A 15,942-nucleotide genomic window follows, 5' to 3' on the forward strand; every position below is an offset into this window, starting at 1 on the left:
GCGCAGGGGACAGTCTCCGCCGCTGGGCAAAGGAGGGGCTGTGTGCCCGCCGATTGCCCTGGGCGGGGGCTGCTGGAGTTGCCTTGTGGAGAAACCAGCAGGCTTGGGGCTCGAATGGGGGCTGGTGGCTGAGCCGAGATCTGGGCCATGATCAAGGCCCAGCCCCTGGAGACCCTCGAATGCCAGGCCAAGGTGGCAGCAGGGAGTCCCTGAAGGATTTTGAGCCGGAAGGTGGCATGGCCAGGTCATCAGCTTAGAACGCGGCCCTATGAGCGTCCTAGGCGGGTTACCAAGGACACGGTGAGCTGTGACGGAAAGCAGCCTGATGACGTGGTCTTCAAAGCACACGGGCTCAGGGGGGGCTTGCTTTACTGCTGAGTCTCAGCCCCACCACTCGGCCATTCCATGACCTTGAGGAAATTCGCTGACCTCTCTGCTTGGGTGTCCCACTCTGTAGCTCGGGAAGGGCGTGATAACACATGGCTGCCTCTTAGGGCTCAGAGAAGGCACGAGAAGTAGGTGGGGTGGGTAGCAGGTGCTGGGCCTGGCTTCCAGAGGGCTCCCCAAGCTGTCACTCGACCCGTAGCTCAGAGCTGTTTCCAGAAAGCCAAGGGTCAGGACGCCTGGGATGGCCTCTGGGTGCCAGCCTGAACAAGGTAGAGGGAGCTGGGTTTCTTCGGGGAGGGCGCATCTAACTCCCCAGGGTGATTCAAGAACGCAGGTGTTAGGGGTGATCACACTCTCGAAGGCATTCCTCTCAACGGTTTACGAAGGAGTCCTCTTCACTTTTTCTTGAGTGGACGCTACGAGTGACCATAGGCAACGCGGGGCGTCGTGTGGGGGCCGCAGCGCCCTCTGCTGGTGCCCGGGGCCTCCCGTGGCTCTGCGCAGTGGCCCTTGGAGATGCTGCTTAGAACATGGCACGTGTTCTTACCCCTGCAGCGGCTGAGCCCTCTGCCGTCCTTTGCAGTCCCGTGGTTTGAGCCCCGTTCACTTGAGACTAAGCCAGCACCGCCTCAGCCCCTGCTCCCCGTGCTCTCTGACGGTGAGGTCGCCTTGCTGCCTTTCAGGTCTGTCTATAGCCTTCCCAAGTGCAGACAGGACTCCGGACGGGAGGAGGCCTAGTCGGAGGCTGCCTGATGCCTCCCCCCGAAAGCGTTCGGTTGCCTGAGGCTTCGCTGAGAAGCAGCACCCAGAGTGGGGGGCGGCCCAGCCCTGAGCGTGGCCCCAGCCCGGGCTGGTGGTGGGATGGTGCTTGCGGACAGCCAGCCAGTAGCAACAATATATATATATATTTTATATTTTTCAGGCCAAGACAATTGGCTTCTGCAAGGCTCAGTTTTGATCAAGTCAGTAACGGCATTAAGTCACTAGGTCTTGTAGAAACTTAGGACAACCTCATGGCTAACGGAGAAGCTAGTGAAAACATGAGGGTTAGGGGACTGATGAAAAGGAAAAACTGGAAAATCACGCTCGGGCCCGGCAGCCACAGCCGGGAAGCCCCATCTCCAGGCAAAGTGCGTTAGGACGCGGAAGTGAGGGGGGGCGTTCTTGTGTGGGCTGAGAGCATGGGGTCGTGTGTCCCATGCTTCAGGGACGTCAGGGGTGTCGTAGGCCCCTGGCGCTCTTCTCCAGCTTGTCACCTTTGTTGTGCCTGTCTGTCCGCTGGGGTGTGTGGCTACAGTTCCCAGTTCGCTGCATCCAAGTGGTGACACCGAGGAGGGAGGACAGGAGGGATAAGCACGCACCCGTTGCCCTGCAGCTGGCCCTCCAGCCCGCAGGAGTGGGGGACAGTCCACCTCCACGTTGCCCTCGTGTGGGCTTCCCGTTTGGGAAGGGACACCTTCCCTTGTCTCCTCCTCCTTCCCCGGCCCCGTTGAGCAGTGGTTTCAGACAAAGACGATTCTGCACACTTCCCAGAGGAGCCCATTCAAGCATCACGCAAACCACTTTGTTTTCAAGCCGAAAACAGCTCTGGGAAGCTGGAGGCGCTAGCCGTGGGGTTCCGTGGGCTTGTGCAAATGACAGCCACTTCGGAGACAGGGAGGCCGTCCGGTCCTGTTAGGTGGTGTGGGCCACTAACCTGCTAGAGGGAGGGGCCTGGGGCTCCCCCAGCAGGTCAGAACCAGTCTGCATACCTGACCGGTACGTGGCTCCCCCTCCCCATCAAAGTGAGTCTCCCGCTCTGCAGGGGCCCCTTCCAATCCCTGTGCCCCTTCCGTGAGCAAACCCTGTGCTAATTGGCAAGAGAATGTTCTCTGTTACTGCCCTCGCTGTCTCAAGAAAGGACGCTCAGGTTAAGAAGCCTGCTGTGTACCCAGAAACCTCGGGGAGAGAGAAATGAGGATGGGAGACTGTGGTGCTGGCTGGAACTGGGGGAGGGGCACATGGCATTCACTAGAACATTCTCTGTAGCTGTATGTTTGAGAAGGTCCATCCCAGGAGCTTTAGCGCGCGCGCACACACGCACACACGCACACACACACACACACCCCCACCCCCCCCACCCCCCCACCCCCCCACCCCCCCGCTGCAGACAACAAGCTCCCCGCTCCTCACCCAGGAAGCCAAGGAGCCGTGCTGGCTGAGAGCATCACCCAGCTTTGGGCACGTGGTTCCCCTGGCAGCGGGGACAGCTGGGGCCCACACAAGGCGGGGCATCCGGAGCGCTGGGCGGCAGCAGACGGGACTGCGGACTCGCTCACCTGGACGCTCTCTCTCTGCACAGGTCGCACGGGGCAGGCGGTTGCTGTTCGAGCCAAGGCCTTTGGATTCAGCGTCATATTTTATGACCCCTACTTGCAGGATGGGATAGAGCGGTCCCTGGGCGTGCAGAGGGTCTACACCCTGCAGGACTTACTGTATCAGAGCGACTGCGTCTCCTTGCACTGTAATCTCAACGAACATAACCACCACCTCATCAATGACTTTACTATAAAGCAGGTAACTGGACATAGATACCCTCAGCCCCTGGAGACTTCCACCAAACAAAAGGGGGGTAGGGGACGGGAAGTGGTCCGTGGACACGCGCGTGGAAAGGGAAGACCACCCCCAGGACATCAGTGAGGGGCCAGGTGAGGCCCCTGCACGGGATGGGCCACATCGACCCGGGACAAACGGGGGCTGGCCCAGGACCCAGCAGGGACCTGTCTCAATCAGGTTTGGCCTCCCAAGAAGCAACAGGCAGGTGACAGGCCACAACTCCAGCCTGCCCGCCTTATGGCCCTCTCGGAGGCAGCGCAGAAACCCCCCCAGCTGCCGCTGGCACCCCCTGCGCCCCTCCCCTGCCCTGCCGCACACGCACTCAACAGCCGGACCAGCAGAACTCCTCGGTCCGGGCCGTGGCTGGTTTCTTGAAACCTCCGGGCAGGTGCCTTCCAGCGTGGTGGCATCTAACGGCTTGCTTTCCTCCCACAGATGAGGCAAGGAGCATTCCTAGTGAATGCGGCCCGCGGTGGGCTGGTGGATGAGAAAGCCTTAGCCCAAGCCCTCAAGGAAGGCAGGATACGAGGGGCAGCCCTCGACGTGCATGAATCGGAGCCTTTCAGGTGGGTCTGCTGGGCTGCTGACCCGATCGTTAGCCGAGCTCCCGGCCTCACACCAGGAACTCACGGGCCCTGCTTCTAGCCCTGACCGTGCCCCACACTGTGACCGCGGGGCACGTCCCCGGAGAAGCGGCTCCTGGGGAGGAAACCAGAGACCTACAGCCTCTGCTCTACGGGCTGTGCTGTACTTGGAGTGTAAAAGGGCCAGGGGGCCCACGAATGTCTGAAAGGAAGAAAAATGGTGTGTTGGTCTAGAGAGGAGCGGGCTTCATCTGTCCCCTGGACCGCGGGTTCTGCTTAGAGGCGGGCCCTGCCGATCCTCCGAAGATCCTTCCTCCTGCGTCCCTCATCCCTCCTGACACTCATTTAGAAGGTCTGATCAGTATGCTCTTGAATTCCCAGCCTTTAGGAGATGTACTGGCCACTGTTCTCTACACAGGTAAACTGGTCAGTGTGCTGCGTGGCCACCAGCTCTCTCTTGGAGTAGGTAGGGAGCGATACCCAATTCTTCTCATTTGTTGTGTTTTTGTACATTATTCTAGCTTTGCTCAGGGTCCCTTGAAAGATGCACCGAATCTCATCTGTACGCCCCACACAGCTTGGTATAGTGAGCAAGCCTCACTGGAGATGCGGGAGGCAGCCGCCACCGAGATCCGCCGGGCAATCACAGGTGAGCCCGCCCGCTGCGGCCCCGCCAGCCAGCGCCTGGCGGGAAGGACGGCCAGGGCCCTGCGGCTCGGCTAACACGCCAGGGGGCTTACGGAGGCTTGCTACTCAGGCAGAGGAGGTTTTAGGGATCAAGTTGATTACGTTTGGAAGGAGCTGGACCCAGTTCATCCAAGCCCTGAACTCAATTTCAGAGGAAACGGATTCCTTTTCAATCAGCCAGCATAAGCGTGCGAAGTGTGGAGGGAGCCAGGGGAGAGGCTCCTTTCTGTTCCTGGGGGAAGGGGGGGGCTGGAGTGAAGAGCGCAGGGCACAGGCTCCGCAACGCTGCACCTTTTCTGAAAATGGAAGGGCCGGCCCTCTCATTCTAGAGTAAGAGACTTTACACTCAGATTTCCATAGTTCAAACACGGTAGGGGGTTCCCCCAGCAGCAGCTACTGAGCGTGATCTGTAACTCACTGTGACCTTAAAAAAATACATCTGAGTAGTTTTAATCCTCATATTCCAGGTCGCATCCCCGAAAGCTTAAGAAACTGTGTGAACAAGGAATTCTTCGTCACAACAGCTCCCTGGTCAGTAATAGATCAGCAAGCAATCCATCCGGAGCTCAACGGCGCCACGTACAGGTGAGAAGCGGAATGGCACCGGCCTCGCTGGAGGGCTCCCCCGGGGAGAGGGGAGGAGAGATGGGGAAACCACCGGAGTCTCCCTGCACCAAGTCTGCTGTCCTCGCAGATGTGCCGCTGCCCAATTTCTGTGGAGCAAACACAACTCTTGGGATACAGCCTAGAATTGGGGTTCCTATTTATAAGGAGCGGGAATTGGGAGTGCATTCCCCAAAGGGTCTGAACACTGCGAGGAATCCCCCTGCATCCCGAGCCGCTTCAGAAGCACAAGGCTTCTGTGTGAGAAGGTACCGGGAAGATTTTCAGGGGGAAGGGCCTGCTGGTGAATTTGTTTGCTCCTTTGAAACTTCTGGCCCAGAGCCCACACAGACCCATTTCCCATGGTCTCTCCCCCACCATGGCTGGGCTCACAGGGAAATCAAAGTCCGGCTTTATAAAGGAGCTGCAGCCTTGAACTCCAGAAGGAAATCGCGGTCTGGCTTACTGTAACCCACGGTTGCCCCACCCCGGCAGTATTCACTTACCGGCCAGATCATTGTCCCCTGGGGCCTAGCCTTTGCACTGTGCGATGCGTCGCGGTGGCCCTGGCCTCCACCAGCGCTCGCCACCCTAATAACCGAAAATGGCTCTCGAGCTGTTGCCTAACCTCCCCCGTTGTGAAGCACGGCTCTGACCACCGGGCTGGGTGGGGGGGGCGGGGGGCCGGTGGAACTGTAGTTGGTGTAGGAGGACCCACAGGTGAAGGCTCAGACTCTGAGGAAGTCATGCGGCTTTCGTCCCGGGTCTCGCGGCTTTATTTACATTTCGGTTTGCCGTCTTCTATTAATGTCCCACCCTTTTTTATCCTTTTAATAGTATTTCGGTATCATCACTTGAACCTGCCTCGGCCCCAGGTTCCTGTTCCTTATTGTTGGCAGCCTGTCCTTCCAAGGCCCCATCTTAATTCTTCCCTTTGACAGACCAAGCCTCCCTGGCCCCTTGGAATGGGGCTTATGCTCGAGGGGCTGTAGCTCACCAAGTCCTGGGGAGTCCTTCGTTTCTGACCGACCAGTGAGCACTTGTACAGGGTGCAGGGTGGGGAGCCATGGGTCAGGGGTTTGAGAATGTGGAGAAGGAGTCTTTCAATTCTAAAGCGCCTGCCTCCTAAGTCCGTTTTATCCGAGGCATGTTTCAATACCCGCACTCGCATTTGCTAAGAACCGCATGTTCTGTGGGGGGCTTAGTGCCATGTGTCCTTTTGCGCCCAGCAGCTCGTGTGCCCATGCGGTAAGGCCCGTCTTCGCCAGCTCACCTCTTCCCTTGCTGCCGCCGCGGTCTCGTCCCGCACCTCCGGCCCCAAGAGCACACAGTTAGCTCGCCTAGGGTCTGGTCTGTTGGGAAATCATTAAAAGCATCGATATAACTAATGAATACTTTCTAAGGCAGCCGGACAACCTGGGGAGCCTTTTTTTGTACAGAATGTTTCACAAATGCAGTAGTGTCCGTGGACGTAATACGGGCTGTTCCTATTGTGTGAAAGCTACACAGTCTGTGGCAGTGTTTTGATTGGACTACATAGATTTTGTTGTTTAGGAGTTAAATGTCAGTTTTAGATTTTTCATGTAGATTTCTCCTTGCCTTGGGGGGGTAAAGTGACTAACCTATTTAAAAACAACAACAACAACCCGAAGTAGGCAGAGCCAAGGGCTCGGCTCCTCCCTGCTCCCCAACTTACTGGCCCTTTCTCTGTGTGCTCCTCAGATACCCGCCAGGCATCGTGGGGGTGGCTCCCGGTGGACTTCCTGCAGCCATGGAAGGGATCATCCCCGGAGGCATCCCGGTGACTCACAACCTCCCCACCGTGGCACACCCTTCCCAAGCTCCCTCTCCCAACCAGCCCACAAAACACGGGGACAATAGAGAGCACCCCAATGAGCAATAGCAGAGAATGACGAACAGTCATCATTCAGATAAACCTGGGACCAAGAGACAGTGAAAACTAGATGAACTAAGAGAAGGACTTTGACCGTCTTTTTAACCGATTCCGGACCCACGCATCATTGACGCTGCAGTGTTAGGAGAGCGGGAAGCCGAGGCGTGGGAAGGCTGGAGCTGGAGTCTGGTGACGGAAGCGCTGAAAGACTAGGACGTGATTTATTAACGACCAACTTCTGTTATTGTGTGTTACGTTCTTCATCTGTGCATCCAATCACAAAGAATAAATAGATCCTTTTCCTTTATCAGCCCCTTGGGCACAGCAGGTCCTGAACACCTTGCTCTAGAATGTTGCATCAGGAGTTCCAAACGTCAAATAAAAAATACTAAGAGGAAATCCCCCTCCTATGACTCTAGTCCCTTCGGTCCATGGGGGCTGGTGACCTCTCTTGCTGATAGGAAGATTAAATTACTACAGAGAAGGGGGAGAAAACTGTGTGCCCGTGTTAACCACCGCAAGCGTACAGAAGTCTCTCTCCCATCTGAACTGCGTACTGAGCGGGCGAGTTGGTTGTGAATTCAGTGATACCCTCTTGATGATGCAAAAAAAGGAAAAAAGAAAAAAAAGAAAAAAAAAGAAAAAAGTATTAAGTTTCACAAGCTGTTTGTACTCAAATATATTTTCTCAGTTTCAGATCCTCAGCTATTTTATTGAGTGGAAAGTCTTGAGCTAAAAGAGTTCAAGAAAAATAATGTTGCATTTCCTTATGTCTCAGGAAACACTTTTTATGGTAACTTGTCAGATTGTCTATGAACAAACCCACTTTTTTAGACATTGATAAATCTTCTTTTCTTCACGTGATATTTTATACAAGAACACTTCAGGTGTGTTATTAGATGTGACTGATTTTAACAAATCCTATTAGATTTGTATCAACTAGTTACATGTTATATTCATAGTCTTTTGTGAATCATCGCCTTTTTGTTTAAAAGATGGCCTATTTTGAGCCTTTGTATAGGTACATTCCTGTTTTTGTGACAAAAAAAAAAAAAATCCTTTAAAACTGTCCCAAACAGAAAAATAATGGCTATCGGAAGTGTTTTGTTTTAGTGTGAGTTACCGCTACTGTGTCTGTTTATTGTAAAGGTGGACATTTAGCGTTCAGTGCAGTTTTCAATAAAAAGTAATAAAAATTTGTTAAGTTCTGAAATTCAAGTACATCTCACCCAGGTAAATGTTCTCTACTTGAGATGTTTTAAAGGCAAACTACATTCTCAATTAGCCAGTTTTCAACTCGTGTTCCTCCCAGGTTCGAAGATGAACACTTTTCCATCTGCCCATATGCAGGTGATTACCTATGATAGCTTAACCCAGAAATCAGAAAACCGCCCAGTAAGTCCATCGTTATCAAATCATGACATCCTCAAGATGAAATCGTGGGTTGGAACTAAGTCGATTCAAGAAACAAAATTGGTCAAGTTAGAGAGTTTTGATTTTAATTTACCCAAAAGCAGAATTACCTGGCTCAAGCATTAATGCAGGAAGGGAAGTGAATCTCAAAATTCTTTTAAATGATATTTACAAAGAAATGTTGCAAAATAATTAACATCAGCCATTTCCATATGCTAAGAACTTTAAGTTGTTGATGTAAAGGATTTTCCTTCTTGAATAGCATTAAACCCTTTTGTTCTAGTGGTAGCCACGCTATCAACCCATCCATCAGGTCCAATTCCAGGTACCCAACTCCCTGTCACTCCCTTCTCCTCCCCTTCCCATGAAGAAGACGGGGGGAGGGGCGATGATGGCGCCTTCAAACATCAACCTCCTCCCTCATCTGAAGGTGGTGGCCCCATCCCAACCCTCCCAGAAAAATTACATTAAAACAACCTCCTATGGAAGAGATGGAGCACATGGTTACTGACTGACCCATCACTCCAGGAAACGGAATGGGAGCTGAACGTCCTCGTTACGCAACCAGGATGTTGTCAATGAGGGCATGACCACACATGCACAAAAAGGAGATTCCCCAACTGCCTAAAGCAAGCAGTGTTCCCGTAACACAGATGGAGTCTGGGACACGGTGAGCCTAGAGTCAAAAACAAAAAGGCCAGTTCAAATCCATGGTGCACCTAGGTTTTGTTTAATTAGAACAGAAAACACCACACTGTATTCTCCCTAAAAAAGAACCATAAAGTTAAGTCCATACAGGTAAGGTAATTACTGTCCAGAGTCAACCAAGACCTCATCTTTGAGAAAGGACTGCGTACTCTATCTCGGGACAACAATTATGGCTGTTTAATAGTTCAAGAGCTTAACATAGCATTGATTCAACAACATTTTGGCCATTAGTGGCCAATCTGCTATGAAAACCATTTAAAGCCCCATCCCTGTCTGGAGCCTAGGAAATGCAATGCTCTACCTTTCCCACAGGGAAGAATGCTGTACCCGTTAAACTAGGTGTGGTCAGGATCACTGATCATAAATAAATAAATAAAGAGGCACCTCAGGGGAAGCAACACTCAGCAGACCACCACACACAGGCTAAGTACTGAGCCTATGATTTCTGGACAGCATTGACTGCAGTATAGACCATAGTGACTAGACACTTCTCTCAAACGTTTCTCTTTGGCTTCTTCAATTGAGAGGGTAGTTTTGCTTAACAGCAACTAGAATAGGATCTGTGCCCACTAAAGAATTCTTCCTATGTATGGAGAAAAGTTTATAGAGATGCTATGCTAAGTAGAACGACAGCCTTCTAAAAACTTAATTACTGACCAAAATGAAAGCCAACCAGAGAGTCAATTTGTAGGGAAACCTAGCCACTTAGAACAGTAACATTTACCATTATTACACCAAAACTCATTTATATGAAATCAAATTGCAAAAGTTTCCTGCAAGTTTTAGCATACAGCACAAGTGATCCTCTCATCCTGGGAATCTGCACTGTTCCAAGAGGGGAGAAGTAACTAAAGACATGACATCTCATGGGTGTTTTTCTATTTTTAGTATTCCAGCATCAAATTAGAGGTTGTGCACATTTCAAACACCATCTAAACAGAACTTAGAAGAAAACAAGAAGCAAATATTTAAAGGTTTTTCACAGCCTTTTCATCAAAGGGAAGGAACAGTGTGTGTGTGTGTATGTGTGTATGGGGCTGCTTTCCAAATTCCTTGCCACATCAATAGTCTACAAAGTGCTTATCAGGACACTAAGTCTTTCATGTGTTCCTGAGATAGGTCTGAAATTTTTACCCAGTATTGAACATATACCTGAAGTGGTCAAATAATACTTTTTATAAAAAGATTTCTATCTAAGATTATAAGTTTTAACTTTTAAATAAGAATGGCCACAATTAACCAACATGCAAAAATTCTCAGACTACTCTGAGAAATTCATTATACAATGCATTTCCACCTTACTGCATTTTCAAATCTTTATTCTATACTTAACTGATTCCCAATGAGCCCAAGCAAAGGCATGCCTTTCTAACACGATTTGCTTAAAGCAGAGTTGATGATACAAGGAAGAATCCAAAGACCCTCTGCATGGCAATTTGGGAGTATAACATTGTCAACTGAATCAAGTGCGCAAATTTCACACAATTCATTTAGTTACAAGTGGGCCTGTTCCCCAGGCTCTTCCCTAACTTACATCCCGGGAATGACGACTCACAGAGAGACTGCCGCCCGGACTCTGGGAAAAGAACCCTCATGTTAAGGGTGCTCTTCCAAACAAATAAATACCTAAATACTGAAAAGGGGCATATCAGAAGCTTAAAAAAGACGAAATAATAGAAACCAAAACCCTTTCCAAAACAAGGGAATGACGTATGTATGAAGTTCACTCAAACAATTCTTACTTTCCTTGCAGTTTGTTCCTTAAAGATTTGACTTCGTTTTATTGGGCATGACAGGAACTAAATTATTAATAAAATAAAAGCTTGTTTTTATTTTTATGTTTTGCTGTGGATAATTTGTACAAAAAGTTTCCAAATCTCTAATGAGCTCTAATGAGACTCAACGTAAAGTGGGCCTTTTAAGATGGAAGTGGAATGCCAGGTTCTACTTCAAAAAGAGTATCTCAAAGGAACAAAGAGTCATCTGCCATGTGCTTTTGGAGGTGCCCGTGCTGGAAAAAACTTCTCAATAATATGAAGATGCTGGTACAACTTGTCCTATTACACAACTTCTTACACAACCACATGCGTTACATTTATAGACAGATTTACAATTTGAAAGGAAAAAAGTTCTGTCTTAATAAAATTAGTTTTTTTTTCTTTTTTTTTTTTTACAAACTGTAGTCCAAACAAAGTTCTCTGTCTCCTCACACAGCAGATACGTCATCTCCATTGGGTGTGGATTAGAAAAGCCCTTCCGGGCAGATCCTGACAGATCTGGTTCCTTCCATGCCTTGCGCTCTGCTTGGAGCGTGCACCACACTAGCTTGGGGGTCGCCACAGAGCTGATACCCTGGTCTTCTGCTCTTTGATTTTTTTTCATTCATCTTCATCATCTTCATCTTCCTCTCCATCTGACAGGGACGTACAAGGCCGGATCTGTCGGTAGCGGTCAAGCCATTTCTCTACCATCTGCGTGACCAGGGGGTGGTTCCGCCGCCGAGAACTTTTCTGCATGGCCACCAGCACACCCCCTTCGGTCACACAGCAGTCCAGCCACTCCCTGAGCAGTTTCTCTTGCTGTTCCTCATTACCTAGCTTTTAGAGGAATGTGAAGAAAAGGGGAAATAATACCACAGATCAGAGACCTGCCAGGAAAAGTCTAAAGAAAACATAGCTGACAGGATTACTAACGAAAAGGTCAAAGCAACAAACTTTTCACGTGGTTTCAGTCTCTCATCAATTTTATGATCAAACCCAGTTTCCTATACTTAAACATAAAAACATCAATGGGAAAATTCACAGGAAAATCTCACAGGGGGAAAAACCACCCACTAATGAGTTAATTTGTTTGAAAGAACAGGAAAAACCAAATGTTACCTAATACACTGATCTTGGCAAAGAAAAGACTAGAAAAACAAAGTCTCAGCTTCAAACACATGACAAGGTAAGTTTATTCAGTAAAGTCTTTACAGAATGAAGTTATAAAAATTATGTTCTACTAATGTCCTGATTATAGAAGTTTTAGAACTACTAGTACATTAAATAAAAGAGCAATAGTTTTGTAAGAATATGGGTTTTCTGAGCGTGTTCTTTCTACACAGCCTCACCACCCCTGCCTGGTCTACACCTCCCTCGCCCCTGCATCTGCAGTGGTCTCCTAGCTGGCACTCCGGCCCCCACCACTGCTCCAGGCACCTAGTCTCTAGGCTCCACACCGAGCAGCCGGTGGTCCTCTACCGGACAAACGGGCCGTGGGCTTCCCGTCTGCCCAGAGTCAAAGCCAAGGCTTTAAAAGGCTGTTGGCGAGCCCCTTGGCATCCCTAAGCCCCTCAACCCCCTTTCCCCACAAACCACACCGGGGCCCTGAGGTACCCTCTCCCTACAGCTCTCTTCCCCCATATTCTGCAAGACTCCCTTCTCTTGAGGGGCTCGTTTCAGGCGTCATCACCTCAGACGCCTCCCGTTACGGCCCAATTGCAATCATGAGCCCCGTGCCCCCCATCTCCCATCTTTCTAGTTTTTCTCCTCGGCAGCAACCCCCCCCTCGCCGCCTCAGTTCCTGTCACGGCAGCATCTGCACCACACGACCACAGAGCAGCTCAGGAAAGGTACGTGTCACAGGCTGGCAGAGCCGAGCGCCAGGGCTGGCGGTGCGGAGAAGGCCGCGGGGCGAGGCATCCCGGGCCGGGTTGGGGCGGCGTGACCATTTCCAGTGGTTCACCAGAGCGCCGCACCTCTTACCCCTCTTACCTCCTGAGCAGAAAGAAAGTGCACGTGGAGCAACTTCCTCTCGCTGTCGACCAGGGGCAGGAAGGTGATGGTGACGTCGTCGTCGGTGTGGAGGTTAGCCCCAGCACCCCGGTTGCCGTAGCCGTCGTTCTCCATGGCAACCAAAGCAGAAAAGTGGCCCCGTGTATAGCCCAGAGCGATGGGACTTTTCCAACAAAAACTCTGTTCCCACAACAAAGGCAAATAAACACCTGGAGGGAGGAAAGAAAATCCCCGTGGGGTTACCCGATATGGCTGCAAGCTGCCTGGTGAGGAACAAGAGACTTCTAAAATACTCTTGAATAATGGCTTACCTTGAAACCGAGTATATCCTAAAGTTTCTCCCCGGAAACTCTTATAATATTTTACTCCATAAACTATAATTGGTCGTCTAAGAATATGTGCAAGTACAAAAATGTGTGTCTGTTCCAAACTTGCTCCAGGCTGTACGGAATAAAATAAAGAAAGCAATTTCTCTTTAAAACATTTACTGCCGCCCTGGAAAACTACTGTGCAAAACACAATGCTGCTCCCCTTCAGTACACTAGACCAATGCTTTTTTTTTTTTTTTTACTATTAATATTGCCAAGCTAAAGAAGCGTAAAATTCTTCAAACAGCAAAATCCAATGAAATAATAAAAGAAATCTGCAAAGTCTATGCAGACAAGTATCATTCACTATCCGATCTCAAGAACCCAGCGGATTTGCTTAAATAGTGATCCCAGGAACAAGAGATTCAGATAGCAAGGGATGCTGGAGTCATTCCATGGCCTCCTTGTTAAGTCACCTGTGAGAGTACGACCCGACAACGAGGTCCTCCCCAAGTAAAAAGATGAACTGTTAGTTCATACAAAAGTAAATGGCAAGAATACGGAACAGGTCTACCACCCGTCTATAGGGATGCCGACACCCCATTTTCAGGAAGTACGTGTCACAGATGTAAAACAGCCACTGTGACATTCACAGGGTTCAAATAAATGATGGTGCTTTCTGCAAAGAAAAGGAATGGTTTGTTGTGTGTATATTTGAACGTTCAGCATACTGAATGTGCTTCACAGTATAAAACTAGTATGAAAGCTAGAGTCTAAGAGGCACCACTCTACGTGATTCATTTTTCTAAAAGTTTATTCCCAGGTTAATTTTAAAGAAATCCTTCCACCTGTCGGCCATGGCACCTTCCCCCTGGCACACGTCACATGGAGGAAGAGCCTCGCGCAGATCACCGCTTCACCCTCCGGGCCTGACAGCGGAGCGCCAGCACAAGAGTGCCCGCCACCAGCTCAGTGATCTCGGTTCAGTGCCCTCTCAGACACAGAACAGGAGCTAACCAGGAGGTAGGTATAACAGGCATAAAGCCACCTTCCTAAGAGGACAATATAAATGAAGAGCAATATGAAAAAAGTAGAGAAGCACCTGGAATCATCACAGTACGACTTTCATTCTGATCGTTTCTAGTCACTTAGTGTAAGAAACACGTTACTGCCTCTGTCCTGCAGCGTGGACTCACCTCTGGTCAAAGAGCTGACAGACAGCAGTCACGGCCAGAACCCAAGTCACCCAATGCCAAATCAAGCACTCTTTCGTGTATACCACAATGTCTCTAACATAGCTTACGCACGTAAATCCAGGATTTCGAGCATGTAGCCTACTTTTCTCACAGAAGCAACATGCCTCGAAGCATTCTTACCTGACTAGCAAGAGAGAGTATAAATGCCCAGTCTTCTTGCCACTGTTCTTCTCTCAAGGAAAAATGTAAACCAAAGCTCTGAGAATACCATGATTCCCAATCTTTCCAACGTGTATAAAACCTGAAAAAGCAAGACAGTAAAAAATAAGCCTTCTATAAATGTTCCATTTATTTAATGTAGTCTTTAAGCAATTCACATAAAGAGATCAGCAAGTTTATTAATTTTACCCACTTTGCACTATATCTTCAAATTAAAAATGCCTACCTTCTGCTAAGAGACATCATTTAACACATTCTCACATAAAATTTCATTCACCACCCATCAAGTTTTCATCAAAACTTTAAACACTAGTGATGAGAACAATTTCAATTGTCTACTATTGGTTTACAAGTTCAAAACCCAAAAAAACACTCAAAATCATCTGAGATGCTGGATACAAAGACAATACATTTCTACATTACTGTATAGTATTCACTATTTGGTCATTGTATAAATAATGGACTAGAAATAGCCCATGTGTTCACAAGAGTATCAAAACCACTTCCAGAGCAAGGCCCTAATTCTCTTCAATTCTATGAAGGCTCAGAAAGATGAGGAAACTATCAAAGAGAAGCCTGAAGCTAGCAGAGGTTGGCTTATGAGGTTTAAGGAAAGAAGCTGTCTCCAGACATCAAAGTGCAAGGTGAATCGGCAAGTGATACAAAAGCTGTGACAAGTTTTCCAGAAGATCTAGCTAAGATCATGAATGCAGGAAGCTACACCAAATTTACAACAAATTTTCAATGTAGATGAAACAGTCTTCTCTTGGAAGATGATGCCATCTGGGACTGTCCACAGCCAGAGAGGAGAAGTCACTGCCTGGCTTCAAAGGACAGGCTGACTCTCTTGTGAAGGGGCTCATGCAGCTGGTGACTTTAAATTGAAGCCAATACTCACTGACGATTCAGAAAATCCTAGGACCCTTAAAAATTGAGCTAAATATACTCTGCTCTATAAAAGGACCACAAAGCCTGGATGACCGCACATCCATTTTCAGTATAATTTACTAAATATTTTTAAATACCTGATGCCTACCCCTCAGGTAAAAAATTCCTTTCAAATTATGACTGCTCACCGACAACACACCTGATCACCCAAGAGCTCTGATGGAGATGGACAACCAGACTGTTTTCATGCCTGCTAACACAACATCCATTCTGCAGCCCATGATCAAGGAGTAATTTCAACCTTCAAGCCATTATTCCAAGTAAGCCTATAGCTGCCATATACAGTGATTCCTCAGACGGATCTGGGCAAAGGAAACTGAAAAACTTCTGGAAAGGATTCACCATTCTGGATGCAACTAAGAACATTCCTAATTCATGGAAAGAGGTCAAAATAACAACATTTACAGGCGTTTGGAAGAAGTTGATTGCAACCCTCGTGGATGACTTGGAGGGGTTCAAGACCTGAGTGGAGGAAGTCACTACAGCCACGCTGGGAACAAGAGAGCTAGGATGAGAAGCGGAGCATGGAGATGGGACTGAAGCGCTGCGAGCTCATACACAACTTGAACAGATGAGGACCTGCTTGGGATGGACGAGCAGAGTGGTTTTTTGCAATGGAATCTAATC

General features: G+C 49.0%; 2 protein-coding genes across 5 annotated transcripts in view; one reads left to right on the forward strand and one right to left on the reverse strand.

The window, feature by feature from the left end:
- CTBP2 (C-terminal binding protein 2) overlaps positions 1–7,160 on the forward strand; it is a 23,136-nt gene extending 15,976 nt beyond the window's left edge. The window contains exons 2-7 of the mRNA XM_081823038.1: positions 820–1,045; positions 2,729–2,943; positions 3,418–3,548; positions 4,088–4,215; positions 4,721–4,838; positions 6,579–7,160. Of these exons, the coding sequence (XP_081679164.1) occupies positions 820–1,045; positions 2,729–2,943; positions 3,418–3,548; positions 4,088–4,215; positions 4,721–4,838; positions 6,579–6,759 (999 nt within the window). The 3' untranslated portion in view covers positions 6,760–7,160. The remainder of the gene's footprint in view (positions 1–819; positions 1,046–2,728; positions 2,944–3,417; positions 3,549–4,087; positions 4,216–4,720; positions 4,839–6,578) is intronic.
- A 1,067-nt stretch (positions 7,161–8,227) lies between these two features.
- Positions 8,228–15,942, reverse strand: part of ZRANB1 (zinc finger RANBP2-type containing 1) — a 63,797-nt gene continuing 56,082 nt past the window's right edge. For all 4 annotated transcript variants that reach the window (XM_081823318.1, XM_081823317.1, XM_081823320.1 and 1 more), the window contains 4 exons: positions 14,329–14,449; positions 12,956–13,085; positions 12,624–12,853; positions 8,228–11,468 (listed from right to left, as the gene is read on the reverse strand). In XM_081823318.1, the coding sequence (XP_081679444.1) occupies positions 11,250–11,468; positions 12,624–12,853; positions 12,956–13,085; positions 14,329–14,449 (700 nt within the window). In that variant the 3' untranslated portion in view covers positions 8,228–11,249. The remainder of the gene's footprint in view (positions 11,469–12,623; positions 12,854–12,955; positions 13,086–14,328; positions 14,450–15,942) is intronic.

This window comes from Leptonychotes weddellii, chromosome 6 (assembly GCF_054177405.1).
Source record: "Leptonychotes weddellii isolate Sample4059 chromosome 6, ASM5417740v2, whole genome shotgun sequence".
Lineage (NCBI taxonomy): Eukaryota > Metazoa > Chordata > Mammalia > Carnivora > Phocidae > Leptonychotes > Leptonychotes weddellii.